We start from the raw sequence: 24,835 nt of genomic DNA, 5'->3' as shown, positions 1-24,835 counted from the left end.
GAATGCCAAAGATAAGTTGAATCTGGAGCAAAAAAATTAAATTCACATATAGATTTTTTTTTCATAACATGCAGTTTTCCAAGAACTTTTTAAAGACCCAATACAGGGACTGGTGCTATGGCACAGCAGGTTAGCACCCTGGCCTGAAGCACTGGCATCCCATAAGGGCACCAGTTCTAGTCCCAGCTGCTCCTCTTCCAATCCAGCTCTCTGCTATGGCCTGGGGAAGCAGTAGAAGATGGTCCAAGTCCTTGGGCCACTGACATGGAAGACCCAGAAGCAGCTCTGGGTTTTAGTTTTGGATCGACCCAGCTCCAGTGACTGTGGCCATTTGGGGAGTGAACCAGTAGATAGATAGAAGACTTTCTCTCTCTCTCTGCCATTACCTCTCTGTAATTCTGCCTTTCAAATAAATAAATAAAAATCTTTTAAAAAAGAATTGATAGAAGAATGCCAAAGATAAGCAGATTCTGGTGCAAAAAATTAAATTCACATATAGATTTTTTCATAACATTCATTTTTTCAAGAACTTTTTAAAGACCCAATACTGTGTTTGACACTTCTCCAGTAGTTATTTTCCACCTTTTCTCTTCTGAAAAGTAAGCATATTGGAAACAGTAAAGGAATCTCATTTGTTTCTCAGAGGACATATCTTCCCCTTAACATTTACTTCACTCATTTATTAAAATAAAAGCTATATAAATTTTATTGTTGTGGGAGGGGGAAAGCCAATAGATTGGTGGCAAAATAAATGCATTATTTGTAGATACAGCTTCTTTTATTTTGTTGGACTATCATTCACCATCACTTAATAATCCTGTACTTGCAAAAAATAAATCTCTAAATGAAAAAGTATGTACATTGACAGACACATTCTATTCACTTTGTTGCTTAGGTGCCATAGAGTTGAACCCATTTTAAAAATATTGGTTCAGGGACCCGCGCTATGGTGTGGCGGGTAAAGCTGCCGCCTGCAGTGCCGGCATCCCATATGGGTGCTGGTCGAGTCCCGGCTGCTCCACTTCTGATCCATCTCTCTGCTATGGCCAGGGAAGGCAGTGGAGGATGGCCCAAGTCCTTTGGCCCCTGCACTCATTTGAGAGACCCAGAGGAAGCTCCTGGCTCCTGCCTCTTGCCTCCTGGTTCCTGGCTTCAGATCAGCACAGCTCTGGCTGTTGCATTCAATTGGGGAGTGAACTAATGGATGGAAGACCTCTCTCTCTCTCTCTCTCTCTCTCTCTCTCTCTCTCTCTCTCTGCCTCTCCTTCTTTCTGTGTGTAACTCTGACTTCAAAATCAATCAATCAATATTTTAAAAATATATTGGCTCAGGGCCAGGTGTTTATAGTGTTGGTTAAGACATCACTTCAGACACTTGTGTGCCATTTAGGAGAGCCTGGGTTCAATTCCCATCTCTGCATCCAGTTCCAGCTTCCAGTTTAAAAAAAAAAAAAGATTATTTATTTGAAAGGCAGAATTACACAGAGAGAAAAAGAGACAGAGAGATCTTCCATCTGTTGATTCATTCCCCAAATGACTTCAACTACCAGAGCTAGTGGCAGAGGTCAAAGAACTTGGGCCATCTTCTACTGCTTTCCCCAGAGCGATAAGCTGGATCAAAAGTAGAGCAGCCAGGACTTCAACAGGCACCTCTATGGGATGCTGGCATTGAAGGCCATGGCCTAACCTGTTGTAGCACTGTACTGGCCCTCCAGCTCCTTCTCAATTCAGACCCTGGTGATTGCCCAAGTACTTGGTTCCTGCAACCCAGCTGGGGGACCCAGATTGTGTCCTGGACTTCTAGCTTCAGCCTGACCCAGCCTCAGCTATTGTTGGCATTTGAAGAGTAAAACTGCAGATGGGTGAATTCATAATCATTTTTACTGTCTCTGCCTTTCAGACAAAAAATAAAACTATAACATAGTCTTAGACTGCACCCAAGAAAACTCAAAGAATATATGACTGGATTCCTAGAAGGAAATCTTGTGCAGGAGCTTGTCCCAAGTAACACCCTCTCCAAGAATGCAGATCTTGGAGTCATCTGTACTTCAGAGCGCGGCTCTAGAGGTTTATAGAGACTCTCAACTCTCATGACTGCAGCCATTCTGAAGCAGATTCTGCATTAGAGGTGAGTAGGCGGTTTTTATCTTATTCTTGTTTAAAGGCCTTTAAAAACTCCATAATCATGTCCTAAATGGGCCACTTCATTCTCATTTTGGAAGACACTGGGGGTTTCATATAATAAAAAAATATAATGCTTAAATTAGAATCTGTTCTCATGACTGCTAACTATTTTCAGGAGTATAGAGCATCAAATATGATCAGCTATTTATGCTTCCAAATTAGAATTGGCATCATTATGTCTCATTTATTTAAGTAAATTATATCATTACTAAAACAATAGATTTTAGTTCACTTGAACTTGTGTCAGTTTTATTTTTAAAATATTATTGAAATTAAAATTGTATACCTGACAGGATAACATGTGAAAAAAACTAGGCAGACAACTTCTCAAAGTTATATGATGACCTTTCTTGAGTGTAATTGCATATCACAATCTTTCTCAGAAAAATTACTCACTGCATTTGATAACATAAAGACTAATATTCTCCTGAAATACTGCATGTAATCAATACAACAGTGGACCATGTTTAGATTAACCACCTATTTTATAGTAAAATAAATCTGCCAACCTATAAGATCTCACAAATGTCTTCCATTTAAAAAATATTCCATGTGAAAAATTTCACATAAGCAGTAACACGATATTTTAAGAGACTGAACAGGGGCTGGAACTGTGGCACAATGGGTTAAAATGTTGCCTGTGACACCAGCATCCCATATGGGCACTGCTTCTGGCTCCATCTGCTCCACTTCCCTAGCCAAATCCCTGCAAATGGAGCTAGGGAAACAGCAGAAGACGACCCAAGTGCTTGGATTCCTGCCACTCACATAGGATACAAAAGTGAAGCTCCTGGCTCCTGGCTTCCACTTGGCCCAATCCCAATGCCAGCCATTATAGCCATGTGGGGAGTAAACCAGTGAATGGAAGATATCCTCTCTCTCTCTCTCTCTCTCTCTCTCTCTCTCTCTCTCCATCTGTCTCTTCATCTCTTTTTGTAAGTCTGCCTTTAAATTAAACAAATACATTTAAATTCTAGATTTGATAGAAAAATAAAACTCAGAGAAAATATTCATTTCTGTGTTGTCTTTAGTAAAACTTACATAAAATAATATGCCTAGTACATGCAAACTCTTTCTAAAATAGACCTGAACATGCCTGGGGCATGATCAAGAATAATGTTCTTACATTGACAACTACATAGATGGAACTAAAAGTCATTATGTTAAGTGAAATAAGCCAGACACAGGAAAAAAAATATCCAACTTATGTGTAGAGTCTAAAAAAGTTGAACTCAGAAATTGAAAACAGTTTGTGGTTGCCAGAGGCTGTGGAGAGTCCCGACAATGAAAGCATGGGAACAGGTCACTTAATTGGTGTAAGTTATAGTTGGCTGGGAGAAAGAAATTCTGGTGTTGCATTGTACAGTAGACTGAGTAGAGAAATCAAATGAATAAAAGTTATGAGATTATTTTGAATGTTTTCACCTTAGAGAGATGATTAATGTTTGATAAAATATATGTGTTTACCCTGATTTGAACTTTACACAGTGTGTAAAAGCATCAATACATGATGCAGTGGGGCCGGCGCTATGGCGCAGCAGGTTAACTCCCTGGCCTGAAGCACTGGCATCCCATATGGGCGCTGGTTCGAGACCGGGCTGCTCCACTTCCTATCCAGCTCTCTGCTATGCCCTGGGAAAGCAGTACAAGATGGCCCAAGTGCTTGGGCCCCTGCACCCATGTGGGAGACCCAGAGGAAGCTCTTGGCTCCTGGCTTCGGATCGGCGCAGCTCCAGCCGTTGCGGCCAATTGGAGAGTGACCCATCAGATGGAAGACCTCTCTCTCTCTACCTCTCTCTGCCTCTTCTCTCTCTGTAACTCTGACTTTCAAATAAATAAATAAATCTTTAAAAAAAAAGACATAATGTGGTACTCCATTAATATGTATAGTTGTTCATAAACAAATTAGATATTTTAAAGCAAATGTTTATAATTTTAATTAATTAATAATTAATACTCTGAATTGAATCTTTTTAGCTTAATTTGACACTATGTTCATTTACAGTTTCTGACTGCCTGCTGCCAACTACTCCACTGTGTCATTTTGCAGGTAAGAGACAGCTATCACTTTGACACACAAAGTTTCATCCTACAAGAATCAGTATGAGTGAGGATGCAGAAGGGTAGAGATGAAAATCAATCTTCATAACATGCCTTATAGGATAGATACCCTGACTGACAGAGCAATATGGACATGATTGTGGAATACATTAAAATGAGTAAAAAGCATATAAAATTTTCTAACAAGTAGCTCAGATTACATGTATTAAGAAATAAAAATCGACCGGCGCCATGGCTCAATAGGTTAATACTCAGCCTGCGACACCGGCACACCAGGTTCTAGTCCCGGTCGGGGTGCCAGATTCTGTCCCGGTTGCTCCTCTTCCAGGCCAGTTCTGTGCTGTGGCCCAGGAGTGCAGTGGAGGATGGCCCAAGTCCTTGGGTCCTGCACCCACATGGGATACCAGGAGAAGCACCTGGCTCCTGGCTTCAGATCAGCGTGCTGCACTGGCCGTAATGGCCACTTGGTGGGTGAACCAACAGAAAAGGAAGACCTTCCTCTTTGTCTCTCTCTCTCACTGTCCACTCTGCTTGACAAAAAAAAAAAAGAAAGGAATAACAATCATGAAGGTTGTGCCTGCCAGTTAATCAGGTAATTACACCAAGGTGAGTAGGAAGGATATCCTTTGTTAATGGCAGCCTTAGTGAAGGCTTGACCTCTGGAATTGGAAGAGATACCCCAGAATGAGGAAATATATAGAGAAATTAGCAAATAACACAATCTGTGTCTTTGAAAGGGAAAAATTGAAGGTGAATGGTATTTTCATGATTTCAAATAATTTCTAATTATTATTGCATTTTAAATAAAATATAAAACCAGTAAGTAACACATTTTATTTTAACAGAACTGGAAGAGCTGCTATAATTTCAAAGCATTATTTTGATGGATAGTTATGTTTGCCAAGGAAAATAATGGACAAGATAAGTAACACCTTGTGGTATATTTTTTGTAAATAAATGGAAAACTAGCATATCAATAGCAGGGGGCCTGGCCTCATTGGAAAATGATGCAGATTCACTGAGGATCATACAATGAATTTTCATTACAATTTTAAAAAATATTTCTTTTTTTTAAAGATTTATTTTATTTATTTGAAAGAGTTACAGAGAGAGGTAGAAACAGAGAAAGAGGAACCATCTACTGGTTCACTCCCCAGATGGCCACAACGGCCTGAGCTGTGCCGATCCAAAGCCAGGAGCCAGGAGCTTCTTCCAGGTCTCCCATGTGGGTGCAGGGGCCCAAGCACTTGGGCCATCTTCTGCTGCTATCCCAGGCCATAGCAGAGAGGCTGAATTAGAAGAGGAGCAGCCGGGACTAGAACCAGCACCCATTCAGGATGCCAGGGCTTCCAGCCAGGGCTTTAACCTGCTGTGCCACAGTGCAGGCCCCTCATTTCAATTTTAAAAGAAAGATAATAGAAAAGAAAAACTATCTTGAAAAGTGGTGGGGTGGAAAACATAGCATTACCTTACAAAGGATCCCCAATTAGACTCATAGCTGACTTCTCATCAGAAACCCTACAGACTAGGAGAGAACAGAGACATAGTCCAATTAAGAGAAAAAAAAAAACTGTCAACAAAGAATAATTTACCCTGCAAAGCTTTCATTTATGAAGGAAGGTCAAAAAAAAAAAAACTTCTCTAAAAACAGAAATTAAAATAATTTCTTACCACTCATCCAGTCTTACAAAAGATGCTTAAGGATGTGCTATACACAGAAACACAGAAAGATAGTCATCATTATGAAAGAATGTGAAAGCAGAAAATTTCCCAGTAAAAGTACAAAGGAAACCCAAAATAAACCATAGGAATATTTATAGAAACAAGGCTGGATCAAGTCATTACCTATCAATAATAATCTTAAAAGTAAATGGATTTAATTCTCCAGTGAAGAGAAACAACTGGCTGAATGCATTTAAAATCAAGCATCATCTATTTGCTGCCTACAAGAAACACATCTCAACAACCAAGATACATGCAGACTGAAAGTGGAAGTTTAGAAAAAGATAGTCCATGCTAATGGAAGAAAAGAAAAAGAGCTGGTCTAACCATCCTAATTCAGACATAATAGATTTCAACACAAAAACTGTTAAATGAGACAGAGAAGGTCACTATATAATGATTAAGGGATCTATTCATCAGGAAGATGTGTCTACGATAAATGTATATGCACCCAGTTACAGGGTGCCTGGCTATTTAAAAAAAATGTCAGTGATTCTAAAGGGAGACATAGACTCCAATACAACACCCCACTTTCATCAATGCAAAGATAAATAAAATAGAAAATTAATAAAGAAACAACAGAACTAATAGACAGTATGAACCAAATGGACCTAACTGATACCTACAGAACTTTGCATCCCACAGTCGCATGATGCACATTCTTGTCATTAGTGCATGGATCATTTCTAGGGTAGAACAAATGCTGGCCATAAAGCAAGTCTCTCCAAATTAAAAAAAAAAATTGAAAAGATACCATGCATTTTCACTGACCACAATCAAATGAATCTGGAATTCCACAACTTAAGAATATGTAGAAGTTATGAAAACACATGAAGACTGAATATCATGCTCTTGAATGAGCAGTATCTTATAGAAGATATCAAAACTGAAATCAAAAAATTTTTGGAAATGAAAGAAGATGACAATACAACATATCAAAACTCATGGGATGCAATAAAAGCCTTGTTAAGAAGGAAGTTTGTAGCAGTTGGTGTTATATTGGAAGGACACCAAATACATTAGCTGTCAATGTATCTCAAGGACCTTTAAAAGCAACAACAAACTAACCCAAAATTAGTAGAAGGAAAGAAATAATTAAAATTAGAGAAAAAAGAAACAGAATTGAAACAAAAAAGCAATACAAAAGATCAGCAAAATGAAGACCTGGTTTTTTTGAAAAAATAAATTTGATACATCACTGGTCCAACTAAACAAAAATAAATAGAAAGGAGAAGACCTAAATCAATAAAATGAGATGTAAAAGGAAATGTAACAGTAACCACAGAAATAAAAGGAATCACCAGAAATTACTACAAAAACTGTATGCCAACAAATTGGGAAAGCTGGAAGAAGAAATGGATAGATTCCTGGACATATAAATCTTAGAAAATTGAGCCAGGAAGACATAGAAAACCTAAATAGACCAATAAAAAAGACCCAGACTGAATCCGTAATAAAACATCTCCAAAGGAAGTACCTAGACCAGATGACTTTGATACTGAATTCTGCCAGCCATTTAAAGAAGTACTAACTCCAATTCTACTCAAGCTACTGAAAAACAATTGAAAGGGAGGGAATCCTCCCAACTCTTATTATGAAACCAATATCACCTTAATTCCTAAACCAGAAAAACATACAACAGAGAAAGAGAACTATAGACCAATATCTCTGATGAACATAAATGCAAAAATGCTCAACAAGATACTAGCCAATCAAATTCGACAAATCATCAAAAAGATCATTCACCTGGACAAAGTGGGATTTATTCCTAGTATTCAGGGATGGTGCAACATTTGCAAATCAATGGATGCTGATACATCAAATTAATAAACTGAAGAACAAAAACCTTATGATTATCTCAATATATTCAGGAAAAGCATTTGATAAAACACAACATCCTTTCATAATGAAAACCTTACACAAATTGTGTATACAGGGAAGATTCCTCAAAACAATCAAGACTATGACAGACCCACAGCCAGCACCATATTGAATGAGGAAATGTTGGAAGCATTCCCCCATAAGATCCTGAACCAACAAGGATGCCCATTTTCACCATTTCTACTCAATATAGTCCTAGAAGTTTTAGCAAGAGCCATTAGGCAAGAAAAAGAAATCAAAAGGATATAATTCAGAAGGAGGAAGTCAAACTATTCCTAGTGTAGATGAAGTGATTCTAATATGATAGATACAAAAGACTTCACTAAGAGACTACTGGAGTTTGAGAAAGTGGCAGGATATAAATTTAACAAAAACTCTTCTATGAGTTCCAATAATATCTTTGGATCTCCTAAATAAAGAATCATATCATTTGCAAAGAGGGATAGTTTGACTTCTTCCTTCCCAATTTGTATACCTGTGCAACACACAGAAACACAGAAACACGGTCATCAATATGAAAGAAGGGAAAGGAAGAAAACCTACCAGTACAAGATCATAGGAAGCTCAAAGCTTCCTTCTCTACTAAGAGACTATTGGAACTCATAAAAGAGATTGGCAAAGTAGCAGGATATAAAATCAATGCACAAAAATCAACAGCCTTTGTATACACAGGCAATGCCACAGCTGAGAAAGAACTGCTAAGATCAATCCCATTCACAATAGCTACAAAAACAATCAAATACCTTGGAATAAACTTAACCAAGGACGTTAAAGGTCTCTACAATGAGAATTACAAAATCTTAAAGAAAGAAATAGAAGAGGTTACCAAAACATGGAAAAACTTCCATGCTCATGGATTGGAAGAATCAACATCATCAAAATGTCCATTCTCCCAAAAGCAATTTATACATACAATGCGATACCAATCAAGATACCAAAGACATTTTTCTCAGATCTAGAAAAAATGATGCTGAAATTCATTTGGAGACACAAGATATCTCGAATAGCTAAGCAATTTTGTACAACAAAAACAAAGCCAGAGGCATCACAATACCAGATTTCAGGACATACTACAGGGCAGTTGTAATCAAAACAGCATGGTACTGGTACAGAAACAGATGGATAGACCAATGGAACAGAATAGAAACACCAGAAATCAACCCAAACATCTACAGCCAACTTATATTTGATCAAGGATCTAAAACCAATTCCTGGAGCAAGGACAGTCTATTCAATAAATGGTGCTGGGAAAACGGGATTTCCACGTGCAGAAGCTTGAAGCAAGACCCCTACCTTACACTTTACACAAAAATCCACTCAACATGGATTAAAGACTTAAATCTATTACCCGACACCATAAAATTATTAGAGAACATTGAAGAAACCCTGCAAGATATTGGCACCTGCAAAGACTTCTTAAAAAAGACCCCAGAGGCACAGGCAGTCAAAGCCAAAATTAACATTTGGGATTGCATCAAATTGAGAAGTTTCTGTACTTCAAAAGAAACAGTCAGGAAAGTGAATAGGAAACCAACAGAATGGGAAAAAATATTTGCAAACTATGCTACAGATAAAGGATTAATAACCAGAATCTAAAAGAAATCAAGAAACTCCACAATATCAAAACAAAGCAACCTACTTAAGAGATGGGCCAAGGATCTCAATAGACGTTTTTCCAAAGAGGAAATCCAAATGGCCAACAGACACATGAAAAAATGTTCAAGATCACTAGCAATCAGAGAAATGCAAATCAAAACCACAATGAGGTTTCACCTCACCCCAGTTAGAATGGCTTACATACAGAAATCTACCAACAACAGATGCTGGTGAGGATGTGGGGAAAAAGGGACACTAACCCACTGTTGGTGGGAATGCAAACTGGTTAAGCCACTATGGAAGTCAGTCTGGAGCTTCCTCAGAAACCTGTATATAACCCTACCATACAACCCAGCCATCCCATTCCTTGGAATTTACCCAACGGAAATTAATTTGGCAAACAAAAAAGCTGTCTGCACATTAATGTTTATTGCAGCTCAACTCACAATAGCTAAGAACTGGAACCAACCCAAATGCCCATCAACAGTAGACTGGATAAAGAAATTATGGGACATGTACTCCATAGAATACTATACAGCAGTAAAAAAAAAATGAAATCTGTTGCTATATGGGGGCAAACTGGTGAAATCGTTACCTAATATATACTAAAATGATCTTCTGTATATAAAGAGAATTGAAAATGAATCATGATGTGATTGGAAGGGGAGAGGGAGCGGGAAAGGGGAGGGTTGTGGGTGGGAGGGAAGTTTTGGGAGGGGGAAGCCATTGTAACCCATAAGCTAAACTTTGGAAATTTATATTCATTAAATAAAAGTTTTTAAAAAAATGAAATCTGGTCATTTGCAACAAGATGGAGGAATCTGGAAAACATCATGCTGAGTGAAATAAGCCAGTCCCAAAGGGACAAATATCACATGTTCTCCCTTATTGATTTCAACTAACCGAGCACCAAAAAGGAAACATGTTAAAGTGAAATGGACACTATGAGAAACGGTGACTTGATCAGTCCTTGCCTTGACTGTTGACGAACAACTTAATAATTTATCCCTTTTAGTATTTTTTTTTTTTGGTTGTTCTACTTAATACTATTGGTTGAATTCTACAATTAATACAAAGTTATTTTTAAGTGTTGAAACTTAACTGAAAAGTGATTCATGTTAAATATAAGAGTGGGAATAAGAGAGGGAAGAGATGTGCAATTTGGGACATGCTCAATCTGACTTGCCCTAAATGGTAGAGTTAGAAACGTGCCAGGGGATTCCAATTCAATCCCATCCGGGTGGCATGTATCAATGCCATCTCAGTAATCCAAGTGATCAAACTGTGTTCACAATTGATCATAATGATAGGACTAAGTGTCAAAGAGATCACATAAAAAAGACTTGTGTCTGAAAATACTAACCGATAGAATATAAAAAAAAAAAAAAAAAGAGAGAGAGAGAGAGAGAGAACGATGCAACATGAGAAGCAGGATACACAGCAGACTCTTAGAATGGCGGATGTCCTAAACAGCACTCTGGCCTCAGAATCAGCCCTTAAGGCATGCAGATCCGGCTGAAAAGCCCATTAGAGTATTTCAGGCATGGAAAGCCAAGACACTCTGGCAAAAAAAAAAAAAAAAAAAAATGACCTAAATGAAAGATCTTTGTGAGATCCCAGTGGAAAGAACAGGTCATCAAAGAAGGAAGTACATTTCTCTGAAGGGAGGAGAAAACTTCCACTTTGACTATGACCTTGTCTAAATATGATCAGAGTCGGTGAACTCAAAAGGCTTCCATAGCATTGGCAACTCATGACTAGAGCCTAGGGAGATTACTGACGCCATAAACAAGAGTGTCAAATTGTTAAGTCAACAACAGGAGTCACTGTGCACTTACCCCTCATGTAGCATCTCTGTCCTTAATGTGCTGTACATTGTGATTTAATGCTATAACTAGTACTCAAACAGAATTTTTCACTTTGTGTTTCTGTGTGGGTGCAAACTTTTGAAATCTTTACTTAATATATGCTAAATTGATCTGTATATAAAGAGAATTGAAAATCAATCTTGATGTGAATGCAAGGGGAGAGGGAGCTGGCGAGGGGAGGGTTGTGGGTGGGAGGGAAGTTATGAGGAGGGAAAAAGCCATTGTAATCCATAAGCTGTACTTTGGAAATTTATATTTATTACATAAAAGTTAAAAAAATTAATTTAACACAAAAATATCAATGGCCTTTGTATACACAGACAATGCAATGGCTGAGACAGAGCTTCTAAGATCAAACCCTTCACAAAAAATCAAATACATTGCAATAAATTTAAACAAGAATATCAAAGATCTCTATGATGAAAATTGAAGCAGTAAAGGAAGAAATAGTAGAAGGCACAAAAAATGGAAAAATCTTCCATGATCATGGATTAGAAGAATCTATATCATCACAATGTCCATACTACCAAAAGCAATTTACAGATTCAATGTGATCCCAATCAAAATACCAATAACATTCTTCTCAGATGTAGAAAAATGATGCTAAAATTAATATGGAAACACAAGAGACCCCAAATTGCTAAAGCAATCCTAAACAACAAAAACAAAGCCGGGGCATCACAACACAAGTCCTCAAAACTTACTACATGCACTTACAATCAATGTGATCCCCCCCCCCCCAAAAAAAAAAAAAAAAAAACCAACAACATTCATCTCAGATCTAGAAAAAAGAATGCCAAAATTAATATGGAAACATAAGAAACCCCAAATAGCTAAAGCAATCCTAAATAACGGAAACAAAGCTGGGGGCAACACAACATTAGATCTTAAGACATACTATAGGCTAATCCTCCGCCTTGCGGCGCCGGCACACCAGGTTCTAGTCCCGGTCGGGGCACTGATCCTGTCCCGGTTGCCCCTCTTCCAGGCCAGCTCTCTGCTGTGGCCAGGGAGTGCAGTGGAGGATGGCCCAAGTGTTTGGGCTCTGCACCCCATGGGAGACCAGGAGAAGCACCTGGCTCCTGCCATCGGAACAGCGCGGTGCGCCGGCCGCAGCGCGCCTACCGCGGCGGCCATTGGAGGGTGAACCAACGGCAAAGGAAGACCTTTCTCTCTGTCTCTCTCTCTCTCACTGTCCACTCTGCCTGTCAAAAATAAAAAAAAAATAAAATAAAATAAAATAAAATAAAAATAAAAAAAAGACATACTATGGCATCACAACTACAGATCTCAAGACATACTACATGGCACTTATAATAAAAATGGCCCATTATTTGCAAAAAATAAAAATAATAAGATGTGAAGACAAAAGGTACAGAATAGATACTGCAGAAATCAATCTACACATCTACAACCAAGTTTTCTTTGACAAAAGGAGCTAAAATCAATCCCTGGGTAAGAACAGTCTCTTCCACAGAGGAAGCTCGGAAAACTGGATCTCTGCACACAGAAGTATGAAACAAGACCCTAGCTTACACCTTACAAGAAAATCCACTCAAAATGAATCAAAGATGTAGATCATTGATCTGATACCATCAAATTACTGGAGAACATTTAGGGAAACCCTGTAAGACATTGGCATAAGCAAAGCCTTCTGAGAAAACAAGCCAGAACCATAGGCATCGAGCCAAATTAGACAAATGGGATTACATGAAGCTGAGAAGTTTCTGTACTGCAAAGAAAACTCAGAAAAGTGAAGAGGCAACTGATAGACTAGGACAAAATATTTGCAAACTATGCAACTAATAAACAATTAATAGTCAGAATTTATAAAGTATTTGAGGACTCATACCTTTTGATCGTGTAAGGTTTTGATTTAGAAATTAAGATATTAATAGTGCCATATAATGAAAAAAAATCTGTGAATTAATTATGTTTCCAACCATAGAATAAATGTGGATGTGATATTGGCAACCTAATGATTAGGTGGAGAGTCCCAAGTCAGAAGTACATGGATTTGAAAGCCAACTATTCTCATATCAGCAGTCTGACTTTTTTTCTGGTAGATTTGTGTCATTCTTCACTTCTTCATGTGTAAAATGGGTGTAATACCATATTTAGATCAATGGTTAGTCAGATACAGCGAGGTAAATAAGCATTACACTTTCCATATATCATCTTTACCATAAGAAGTTCTTCCAAATGAATCATATCTACTGAATCATGAAAATTCCTTATCTTAACTCATTACTATCATTCTCCACTCTAAATTTTCTATTTTAATAGAATCAGTTTCTTTATTGATGATCCGGACTTTTTATTTATTTCCTTGAGTATTTTAAATGTGATTGCTTTCTATCCTTTGAAATACTAGTCACTGTTTCCTGGATGTATCTGTCTGCTAAATTCAACATCTGAATGCAGTAATAGGTAGTTCCCACTCATTACAAGCTTTCCACATCAAGCAGGCTTCAGTCTTTCCTTTTTCTGTTTTTCGTGACTCATAGATCTTTGCTGAAAATTACTCAGTTTGTAATATGTTTTCATAACTCTGAATTGGATTTTTTTTTTCCTTTTTTGCACTAAGGGTAATTGCTCCAGCCATGTTCCTTTTTTTTTTTTTTTTTTTTGACAGGCAGACAGGCAGAGTGGACAGTGAGAGAGAGACAGAGAGAAAGGTCTTCCTTTGCCACTGGTTCACCCTCCAATGGCCGCCGCGGTTGGCACGCTGTGGCCAGCGCAACACGCTGATCCGAAGGCAGGAGCCAGGTGCTTCTCCTGGTCTCCCATGGGGTGCAGGGCCCAAGGCCTTGGGCCATCCTCCACTGCACTCTCGGGCCACAGCAGAGAGCTGGCCTGGAAGAGGGGCAACCGGAACAGAATCTGGTGCTTTCCTTTACTACACATTCTATATTCCTTTTACTTTAAACAAACAACCTCAGCTAGTCAAGGTGTTGTTTGCTAGTGCAGTGAACAATGGTTTTGACTGGCTACTAACAAGCAAAGAGACAAAAGATTGGAAGACATGCTAAAACATAAGAATATAAAGAATCCCTGAATAGAGAAATTTGTAGCCAAAAATTGCACCAGTTAATTCCCTGAAATTGAAATTAAAACGAATTAACAAAATTGAATGTAAGGAACATGGCTGGGTCGGCGCCGTGGCTCAACAGGCTATTCCTCCGCCTTGCTGCGCCGGCACAACGGGTTCTAGTCCCGGTCGGGGCACCGGATTCTGTCCCAGTTGCCCCTCTTCCAAGCCAGCTCTCTGCAATGGCCCGGGAGTGCAGTGGAGGATGGCCCAAGGGCTTGGGCCCTGCACCCCATGGGAGACCAGGATAAGCACCTGGCTCCTGCCTTCGGATCAGTGCGTTGCGCTGGCCACAGCGCGCCAACCGCGGCGGCCATTGGAGGGTGAACCAACGGCAAAAAGGAAGACCTTTCTCTCTGTCTCTCTCTCTCACTGTCCACTCTGCCTGTCAAAAAAAAAAAAAGTATTACATCTTTATTTTGTAACAAATATTTGTGGAGCTGGCACTATAGCATAGTGGATAAAGCCGCCACCTGCAGTGCAGGCATCCCATATGGGTGCCAGTTCTACTCCTGGCTGCTCTCTGCTTTGCCCTTGTTGAGCAGTATAAGATGGCCCAAGTCCTTGGGCTCCTACACCCACATGGGAGACCCGGAAGAAACTCCTAACTCCTGGCTTCAGATCAGCTCAGCTCCGGCCTTTGAGGCTAATTGGAGAGGGAACCAGCGGATGGAAGACCTCTCTCTCTGTCTCTCCTCTCTCTGTGTAACTCTGACTTTCAAATAAACAAATAAATCTTTATATATATATATATATATATATATATATATTTGTGTATGTTTATAAGGCACACGCATTTTCTTTTTCCTCTTTAGTCCCTAACAACTTAACATAAGTGTTAACTTTATACCAATATTTAAATACCCTTAACTTTGCATCATAGAGGGTATGTCAGGATATTCATTGGAGTAAACATTCATTATGTAAAACACTTCCTCTTCTGGGGAAGAGATCATTGATTATTCATTTGCATGTAATACAGTTGATTCTTATAACATAGAGCTATAAAATTGCTATTGTCTTTATTTGGAGATTAAATATGGCTTAAGGAGATGCAGGTGAGTACCAGACTGACAAAAGGGTGGACTAATGATGGATGTGTCAACTCGACTGGGCTATATGTTGACCAGACGACTGGCAAAAAATTATTTCTGGGTGTTCCATCAAGCATGTTTTTAGCAAAGATTAGAATTTGAGTTGAATGAGTAAAGCAAATGACCCTGATCAGTGATGGTGGGCATTAGTCCAATCCACAGGGGCCCTGTATCTAATAAAAAGGCAGAGGAAGGATGAAGTTGTTCTAGATTTGCCTTGCAGCTACAGTTTGGGCCCAGAGTTCGAAAAACGGAAATCACTGGCTTCTCAGCAAACATAATATTTGTCAATTCCTTATAATACTTATCTATTAATCTGCCCTTCAATCCTATTCTGTTTCTCTGAAGAATCCTTGTGCACACATTAGAAAATACGCATTGCCCTTGACAATTAACACACAGTCTCTAGACAGTCTATTATGCGCTCAAATGCTTTATGGACAATCAGCAAACTGCATCTCCTCAGGGAAAGTCTCCAAAAAGTGAATAAAATCCATAAATTGTTCAAAGTAGGTCATGTGTGAAACACGGGGTGGACACAAGAAAGAGGGAGAAAAAGAGTGTTTCATAGACTGCTACGTATTCACAACGTTTCAGGGGCGTAGTGAAGCTCCACTTTAATTTGCCAGCACAATCCTAGCAAACTGTTGACATCTGTCCTTCAGTTCTGTGTTTTCCACTAAGCACTGAAGCCTGAGAAGAAATGAGATGTCTCAGTTTTTCAGGTGAACTTTTGAAATATTTTTACGTGTTTTGAGAGGCTTGCTGCTTACGAATACCTTTGAAACACCTCTTGAATTGCCTATGAATTGTCAATTTTCCATAAATAATTTTATCTTCAGATGAAGCCAAAACATGAAGAAGGTAGTGCATCTAAAAAGTCTGAATTATTTTTAAATGCCAAGATTATAGGACTGCTAATATTTATTTGCTCATGTCATTGTTCTTCTGAGTACCTGGTTATTTAGTTACTGCACTTTTATGATTTTTAAAAACAGTGAATGTTAAAATATATGTGTAGGTATTACCAATTCCCCATTTCCTGAAATAAAGGGTTTTTTCTCATACTCAGCTTTGAAAAGCATAATTTCCATATTAGAAGATTTTTAAGACAACAGATTTATGTCAGAATACAGTATTAATATGCACTTTAATTTTCAGAAGGATCTGACAGAAACGCATGTATATGTTTTTTAAAGGTAATTGATATTCAGTGAAACATTAAAATTGAAAAAGCAATCTTGTACTTTCTCTAGAATTCCAAGGACTGTCAGATGAAGCTCATTTATCTTTTCTTGCATGACAATAAAATAAATGTTTATCAACTATATTTTTGTTTGACTTTCATAATTGCAAAAGAAAACAGGATTCAAGATTTATATGGCATTGTATTGCATATACTGAGTTTTTTCATAACATTATTATCTGCTGGTACAAATTTCCATATTTCTAAGATAAGAAAGGTGTGTTCATGGTGCCAAGGCAGTATAACAAGAAGTCACAATCTTATGAACGATATTTTAATTGATTTAACTGCAAATTACCTACAATCCTCTTTGTATTTAGTATGTTTAAATTATATTTTATTTTTATTTATAGCTGAGACAAAGACTATTGTCAATACAATTCTTTGTAAATAGCAAAATTTTTCTTTATTTGTTAGCAGCATTTGGGATTATCAATTGTTAAAACAATAATTCTTCTATTCTGGTTGGTTTTTATTCTTCAGATTATTATTGATAGTCAAGCATGTTTAAATAATTATATATGTTTAACTGCATTATATGCTATATCATAATTTGTGTATAACTCCTATTTAGAGCATTTTATTTACAATATAATTATATTCAAGTGGTTTTAAACAACTTTTTTCTTAATGTTTTTATTCAAAGATAAGTTTTCATAAATTTATGTCCAGAGACTTCTCTTCTCAATTTGCTCAGATTGCCTCATTTTCAATTTTTTTCATGATAAACTGCACTTCATTGTTTCATTGTTTCATTAATGTATCTCCATTGTAATGACAATGCCCTGTGAGGAACATTAAAACAGTTTTATGTGAAAATAATTTATGTGAAAAGTTATTAAATCAGTTATGGAAATATAAAACAAACAATCCAAATGAATAATCCATTGATTGCCCAATTTTGTCGTAGATGGGGGAGTGATTTGAGGAATGGGATGAGTTTCAAGTGCCACAACCTGTTTGGTCTGCTTCTCACTTAAGCATCATTATACCCTGACAGAAAAGTTAACTCAAAATTCAGAATATGTTATAGGTATGTATGCAAGGAAATATTTTTCAGGTAGGACACAGTCACAAGGTCATAAACAAACACAAATCTTACTATGCACTTGTTACTTCAGAGCTATTTCATGTTGGTATAAATATGCTGAATAATTTAATCTTCCCTCATCCTGGCCAACAACACATTGCTTTTGAAGATGACAGGAAATGAGTTTTAGATAAATTATTTGTCCAAAGTAACCTTTTAAATATACCATAAATTAAGATACACATCAAAATATCTCTCCATACATCTATATCCTGATATTTTCCTCAATAAAAATTAAAAATAACTATCATAATGACATATTATTCTGTGCTTTTATATATATATATATTTATTTATATCCAACATTTGTCAAGTGTATTGAAATTTGCACTATACTACATCTAAGGGTAAGAGTTTTTAAAAGGCTTTTTTTTTTATTTTAAAGTAAGTAAATTTCATGCACCCCATATACAAAATTAGGGAACATAGCAATACGTTCCAACCAGCTCCTACCCTTCCTCCTTTTTCCTTTCTTAGTCCTTTTCCTAATTTTTACAATGATCTACTTTTGGTTGACTTTATATTCCTAAGATTAATCCTATATTAGTAAAGAGTTCAACAAATAGAAAAAAAACACTGAGGACCATGGTTTAAAGCAAGTTGCTATATGCATTTTGGGGATTTATGGTTTGAGCTTTTTGGAATACTGCAGTTTTTGTAATATATTATTACATTTAATTTATAAATATGTTTGTAAGATTGTATAATTTATAAATATGCTTATAAGATTATAAATACTATAATAATCAGCCATATATCAAGTATCCTGAGCTTTTATACTCTTTCCTCCCTTAAAATTCTTGTTTATATAAGTAATTACACAATATCTATCTACTATTTCTATCTACCACTTATTTATTTGTTCAACATTGTTCTTCAATCTTCACACTATTGTTACTTTGGGGTGGCTATTTTTATGCAGACATTGGATAAAGTAGGATTCTAGAAGTTTAAATGTTCTCAATGATAGATAAACAACAGCTAATCACCCAGAAGTGACAAAGAAAATGTCTTTAGGTACTGGAAATTTTATTTTGTAAGTAAAAGTAGCCCAAGTTGAGTTAATATGTATATATGGATATATACATATTAACATATATATGTATGTGTGTATATATATATATATATATATATATATATATATATATATATACAGAGAGAGAGAGGGATCCTTATCTGTGACAGATGCGTCCAATTTCAAATATTATAAAATGAAAAGTTTTGGAATATCTTATTTATTATAACATAAAATATCTCCTACTAAACAAAACAGAAAACGTATTAATTATGATGATGTCTTTCTCTGGAATAGGGTTTCTGATTAACCTGGATGGAAAAACACAACCTCACAGTAATGAAGGAATTCATTCTGACGGGAATCACAGATCGCCCTGAGCTGAAGGCTCCATTATTTGCATTGTTCCTCATCATCTATCTGATCTCAGCAGTGGGCAACCTGGGTATGATCATCCTCACCAAGATAGACAGCAGGCTACAAACACCCATGTACTTTTTTCTCAGACACCTGGCTATTACAGATCTTGGTTACTCTACAGCTGTGGGACCCAAAATGTTAGTAAATTTTGTTGTGGAGCAAAACATAATCTCCTATTATTTTTGTGCTATACAGCTAGTCTTCTTTCTTGTATTCATTGGTTCTGAACTTTTTATCTTGTCAGCAATGTCCTATGACCGCTATGTGGCCATCTGTAACCCTCTGCTCTACACAGTCATCATGTCACAAACAGTATGTCACGTACTGGTGGCAATCCCCTATCTCTACTGCACATTTGTGTCTCTTCTAATCACCATTAAGATCTTTAATTTACCCTTCTGTGGTGACAATGCCGTTAGTCATTTTTACTGTGATAGTCTCCCCTTGCTGTCTTTGCTCTGCTCAAATACACACGAAATAGAGTTGATCATTCTGATCATAGCAGCTGTTGATTTAATTTCTTCTCTGCTGGTGGTCCTTGGGTCTTACCTGCTGATCCTAAGAGCCATTCTTAGGATGAACTCTGCTGAGGGCAGACGCAAAGCCTTTTCCACCTGTGGATCTCACCTGACAGTGGTCACTGTGTTCTATGGGACTTTGATATTTATGTATGTGCAACCCAAATCTACTCATTCTTTTAACACTGATAAAGTGGCTTCCATATTTTATACCTTGATTATACCCATGCTGAATCCTTTGATATACAGTTTAAGGAACAAAGATGTTACTTGTGCCCTAAAAAGGACATGGAATAATGTGCGCAGTATTTTTTCTTCAGGTGTGCATACAACATGATTTATGTAAGTTAGGTTGTGTGTGTCAATCTCAGCTCTGTGTGCCTCTAAAAGCAGTAAGAACAAATAGGTTCAATATATGTTTTCTGTTGTCTTTGCACTGCTGTTCATAGATGACTGAGCAAAATAATAAACATATTTGCCTTTTTTCTTAATGATAATTTTATAGAACATTAGGTCATGCCATCCAGATAAAGACCAAATGAAATTGGGCAAGAAAAGTGAGTTTGGTGAGGGGGAATTAAGAACTATGTTAACTCAGAGTGAAATGATGAGAACTTTTGTGATTTCAACTGTTTCCATATTTACTCTCCTGCATTTCTTTGCTGTATTTGGAATTATATCCAAAATCAGTTATTTACATGAACTGTGATGATTTGAATGTTTGTAAATGCACTGAAATAAAAATTATTCCGAACATTGGAATCCAATTTTTGCTTAACAAAAGCTTTGATTTGGCTCAGCTCTGGCCATTGCTGCCATGGGGAGTGAACCAGTGCATGGAAGATCTTATTCTCTATTTCTCCCTCTCTCTCTCTCTGTAATATTACTTCCCAAATAAATAAATAAATAAAATCTTTAAAATTGTAAACACAAAGAAAGTGAGCTGATCCAAAGCCAGGAGCCAGGAGCTTTTTCTTGGTTTCCCACAAAGAGTGCAGGACCCCAAGCACTTAGGCAATATTCCACTGCTTTCCCAGGAAAAGAGCTGGATCAGAAGAGGAGCAGCCGGGCCACGCGCTGGTGCCTACACTGGATGCCAGTGCTGCACGTCGAGCCTTAGCCTATTATACCACCCACTGAACTGTCCTCTGATGATTGTTGTTAGTGAATTATCTTTTCACTGACTTTCCCAGTTTAACTGCATCAGTTGATTGCTGTGGATGTGAGAGACAAAAATAGGAAAAATCACACATGCAGTACAATACCATATTTCTACTCTAGGTTTTGGAAATGTCTCTTGGTGGTTACAGATTTTCATTATCACAAGTGAGGTCTGATGTTTAGGCAAAGTGTAATTATCTTGCCTAACACTGGAAATAGTTGTACCATGTAACTTCCTACAATATCCCATGTAAATTTGTTAATTTTAAAAATAACCTAAGATATTTTCTTAGTTCACCATGATGAAATTAAATTCCACATACTGCCAATGAAAGTGGATTGAATACTTCTTGTTTGCATTGGATTGATATATAGAAGCATATAGTGCATAGTTATATGAATATAAATATCACATTGTTTATGCAAATAAAATGAATCTTTAAGATAGTTACAGGATCTACAGGGTAATAATGATGTCTTACACTTACTCGGTACTCTGTTATAGACATTCTTCTAGTCTACATTAATTTAGTCATCACCACACCAGTAAATTCAGTTAATCAAAATATTAGATATTAGAACTGTTTTTCAAAGTCAGATTATCTAGCTCCAGATATTTTAATGTTAACAACTACCCAAAATTGTATCTTAACCTTATTTTCTTCATTGATGACAGTCTGAATTGATAAAGAGTAAAATCCCACATTGGCAGGTGTCAGACTAGAAGTGGAGATTCTCAGGGATTAGTTTTAATACAAATAAGTTCTGGAAATCAAACGTATGATGTGGTGAGTATGGTTCATAACATTGCATTTTTACTTGAATTTTATTGAGATGGCAGCCTTCAAGCATCCTTACCTGCCCATATTTTCACACACATTTACACAGTGGGTAAATAAGAGTGGTGATAATTATGTTAATTAATTCAGTTGTAGTAATCACTATATGTATACTCTAGACATAGAAATAATATTTTATTTATCTATTTAATATTCTATATAAAATAAATAAGAGTAAAGATGCCTAATACCTTGCTAAAATAAAAAAAATGAATTAAGTAGATATAATTAAATAAATAATAGTTTCAAAAATAAATGCTTATGTCCTTTTTAGATGAGTGACTTTGCTGAGATAGAAAATTATTACAAACTGGGTAGATGTAGATGGTTTGAGTAGTTTTTTAATAAATTGTGGAGCAATTATTAACATTAAGTAGTCGAGAATATTCAAAACAAGAAATAATCAACTATTTCTATGATTTCTGTCCAGAGAAATCCAAACACTTTTCAGAAAGGGAGATTACAGAGAAGCAGAGTTGGAAGAAAAAAAAAAAGGCTACAGGTTATTACTGTTGATTCAGAGGAAGAAGACTACCAGGGTAAAAAATAATAAATTCTCCTTCCCAAAAATGAGATATCTGTGAGGTTTAAATTTATTCCTTATCATCTTCTCCTTCCTGCAACTGAAATATTTTATGTAAGCTTTTCAACTATTTGGGGTAATAATTTAATAATAAACACACTGGTAATTATACTATTGAGCTTCTCAGGTAACAAAGATGAAAGTCACCTGACTCTAATATTAGAAAATTGTCTTTTTATTAAACAGTTTTCATTAAGCACCATTTTTGAGGAGACCATTACTTATATGGTGAAATATTTTCTAAGTGAAACAATGGAGAACAAAGAAACAAGGCAAGCATTTGTGAAGGTTGGGCAACGTATTGTTCCAAACTGTGTGCTTCATGAAGGCTAGAGGGAAAAGAATACATATCTCAAAGATGCACAATATATTGAGTATTACTATGCCTAATATAAACATCCAAAAATTACCCACAACAACAAACAGACAGATGAAAAGGAACATCTTATAAGTAAAAATATCTATGAACCTCAAGAAAATAAATTTTATTAATTAATCTATTAAATTTGTCATGAAAGAATTCCTGAAAAGGAGAAAAGGGATAGTAACAAAGGAATTTTTTTTTTTTTTGACAGGCAGAGTGGACAGTGAGAGAGAGACAGAGAGAAAGGTCTTCCTTTTGCCGTTGGTTCACCCTCCAACGGCCGCCGCGGTAGGCGCGCTGCGGCCGGCGCACCGTGCTGATCCGATGGCAGGAGCCAGGTGCTTCTCCTGGTCTCCCATATGGGTGCAGGGCCCAAGGACTTGGGCCATCCTCCACTGCACTCCCTGGCCACAGCAGAGAGCTAGCCTGGAAGAGGGGCAACCGGGACAGGATCGGTGCCCCGACCGGGACTAGAACCCGGTGTGCCGGCGCCGCAAGGCGGAGGATTAGCCTAGTGAGCCGCGGCGCCGGCCAACAAAGGAATTTGAGCATGAAAGTTAAATATTATCATCTTTAGGATTACAGTTCCTCTGCAATTTGAAAAAATGCCATGACCTAAAACAATTTCCATATTCCCAAGTGTCCAGCTGAGTCTTCACATGATTTCTCAATTGAGGGATGTACCACCAAGGAGGAAAGGAATGAGGAATGACAAATTGGGAATTCTCCTGAGAAAGAGTGAACTATTTAAGGTATAAAAACAGTAAAGAGGATTCTGAAGGTGAGAAACAGGTGTAGCTACATTTTAATCTTCAGAATTTTAGCGTTCCACCCTTGGAGAAGGAGCAGTAAAGCCTTTACAAGGGCATGCGATCCTTCTCCTCTGACCTCAACTCTGTCACATCTGAGCAGAAGTCACTTGTATTTACAATTAACCTCAAATTCATAAGCTTCTCCATGACAAAATATAATACTTGTATGATATTCATTAAATCTCAACAAAGCCTTATATAATACATGAGATAATAAGATATGAAATTGTACTTACTCCTGTAATTGATAGCTTAATATTCATTTACAACTCACAGTAATAAAAAAACCATCCACGTTATGGTGCACAAAATAAAAATGCATTTTTCATTCCTTTGCAGAAAATTGTAGAGTTTTAAATAGTCATCTTTTCTGGATCAAGTACTTGGGGACTGGTTTTTGCAACAGTTTGGAGAATGAGTCAATGGATAGAAGATTCTTTCTCTCACACACACTCTCTCACTCTCTCTTGTCTCTCCCTCTTTCTATCTCTCCATCACTATAAATCTGCCTTTCAAATAAACAAAAATTAAAAAAAAAAACTAAAAACAGAAGCTCATCTCGTCATGTAATTATTTTTGACCACTGTATCTGATATCAACTCTATGAAACTTATGTGTTTCTTTTAAAAATAATTTATTTAAAATTAATAAGTACTTTCAAGGCTTTCCTTTTAGCAAATCATTAAATTTTCAAGTATTTTGAATATAAATCAATAAATTAAGTAATTATGGAATGACCATAGTTTCTTCCTTCTGTGGAATGGTTTATTTGTAAATGATCTATAATTTCAGATCAGGATTATAAATTTACTTTTTTCCAGTTTTATTTTATACCAGTTTGTTTGAAGTATAGTCACAGATCATGTAACTTATTTGTTTTCACTTTACAAGTCATTGGATTTCATATTTTCACAAAATTGGTGTGTATATCTCAACAATCAATTTTAGAACAAATTCATGGATCCAAGATGGAACAGGTGCATTGACAATTGGTCCTCATTTCTCCTCAATACCTCCTGCACTCAGCTCCAAGGAAATCAGCAAACTATATTCGAGTCTCTATGGATTTGCCAATTCTGAAATTTTCAAATAGACATAATCACAAAATATGAGGTTCTTTATCATTGGATTATTTCACATTAGAAGAAACCTGGATATTTTTGTGTTATATTCTGAGACTAGACATTATTGAATTATTCATTTTTTCTCTGAATTTCTTTGATAATCTCTGGTAGAAAAGGAGGAATTAAGTCTTTACTACCAGATGGAATAAAGGTCCACATTCTTCATC

General features: G+C 36.8%; 1 protein-coding gene across 1 annotated transcript; it reads left to right on the top strand.

Moving 5' to 3' along the window:
- The first annotated feature begins 19,162 nt into the window (after positions 1-19,162).
- LOC133763637 (olfactory receptor 8K3-like) lies at positions 19,163-20,122 on the top strand. The gene has a single exon (XM_062197434.1). It carries the CDS (start codon positions 19,163-19,165, stop codon positions 20,120-20,122), a length of 960 nt encoding a protein of 319 aa, XP_062053418.1.
- The last annotated feature ends 4,713 nt before the right edge of the window (positions 20,123-24,835 follow it).

The sequence above is a fragment of the Lepus europaeus genome, chromosome 7 (assembly GCF_033115175.1).
Source record: "Lepus europaeus isolate LE1 chromosome 7, mLepTim1.pri, whole genome shotgun sequence".
Classification (NCBI taxonomy): Eukaryota; Metazoa; Chordata; class Mammalia; order Lagomorpha; family Leporidae; genus Lepus; species Lepus europaeus.
The sequence above is the reverse complement of the archived record's forward strand: the minus strand, read 5'-3'. Positions and strand labels throughout refer to the sequence as shown.

Coding starts and splice junctions, on each gene's coding strand:
- LOC133763637 (XM_062197434.1), top strand. CDS start 19,163: ATGGAAAAACACAACCTCACAGTAATGAAGGAATTCATTCTGACGGGA.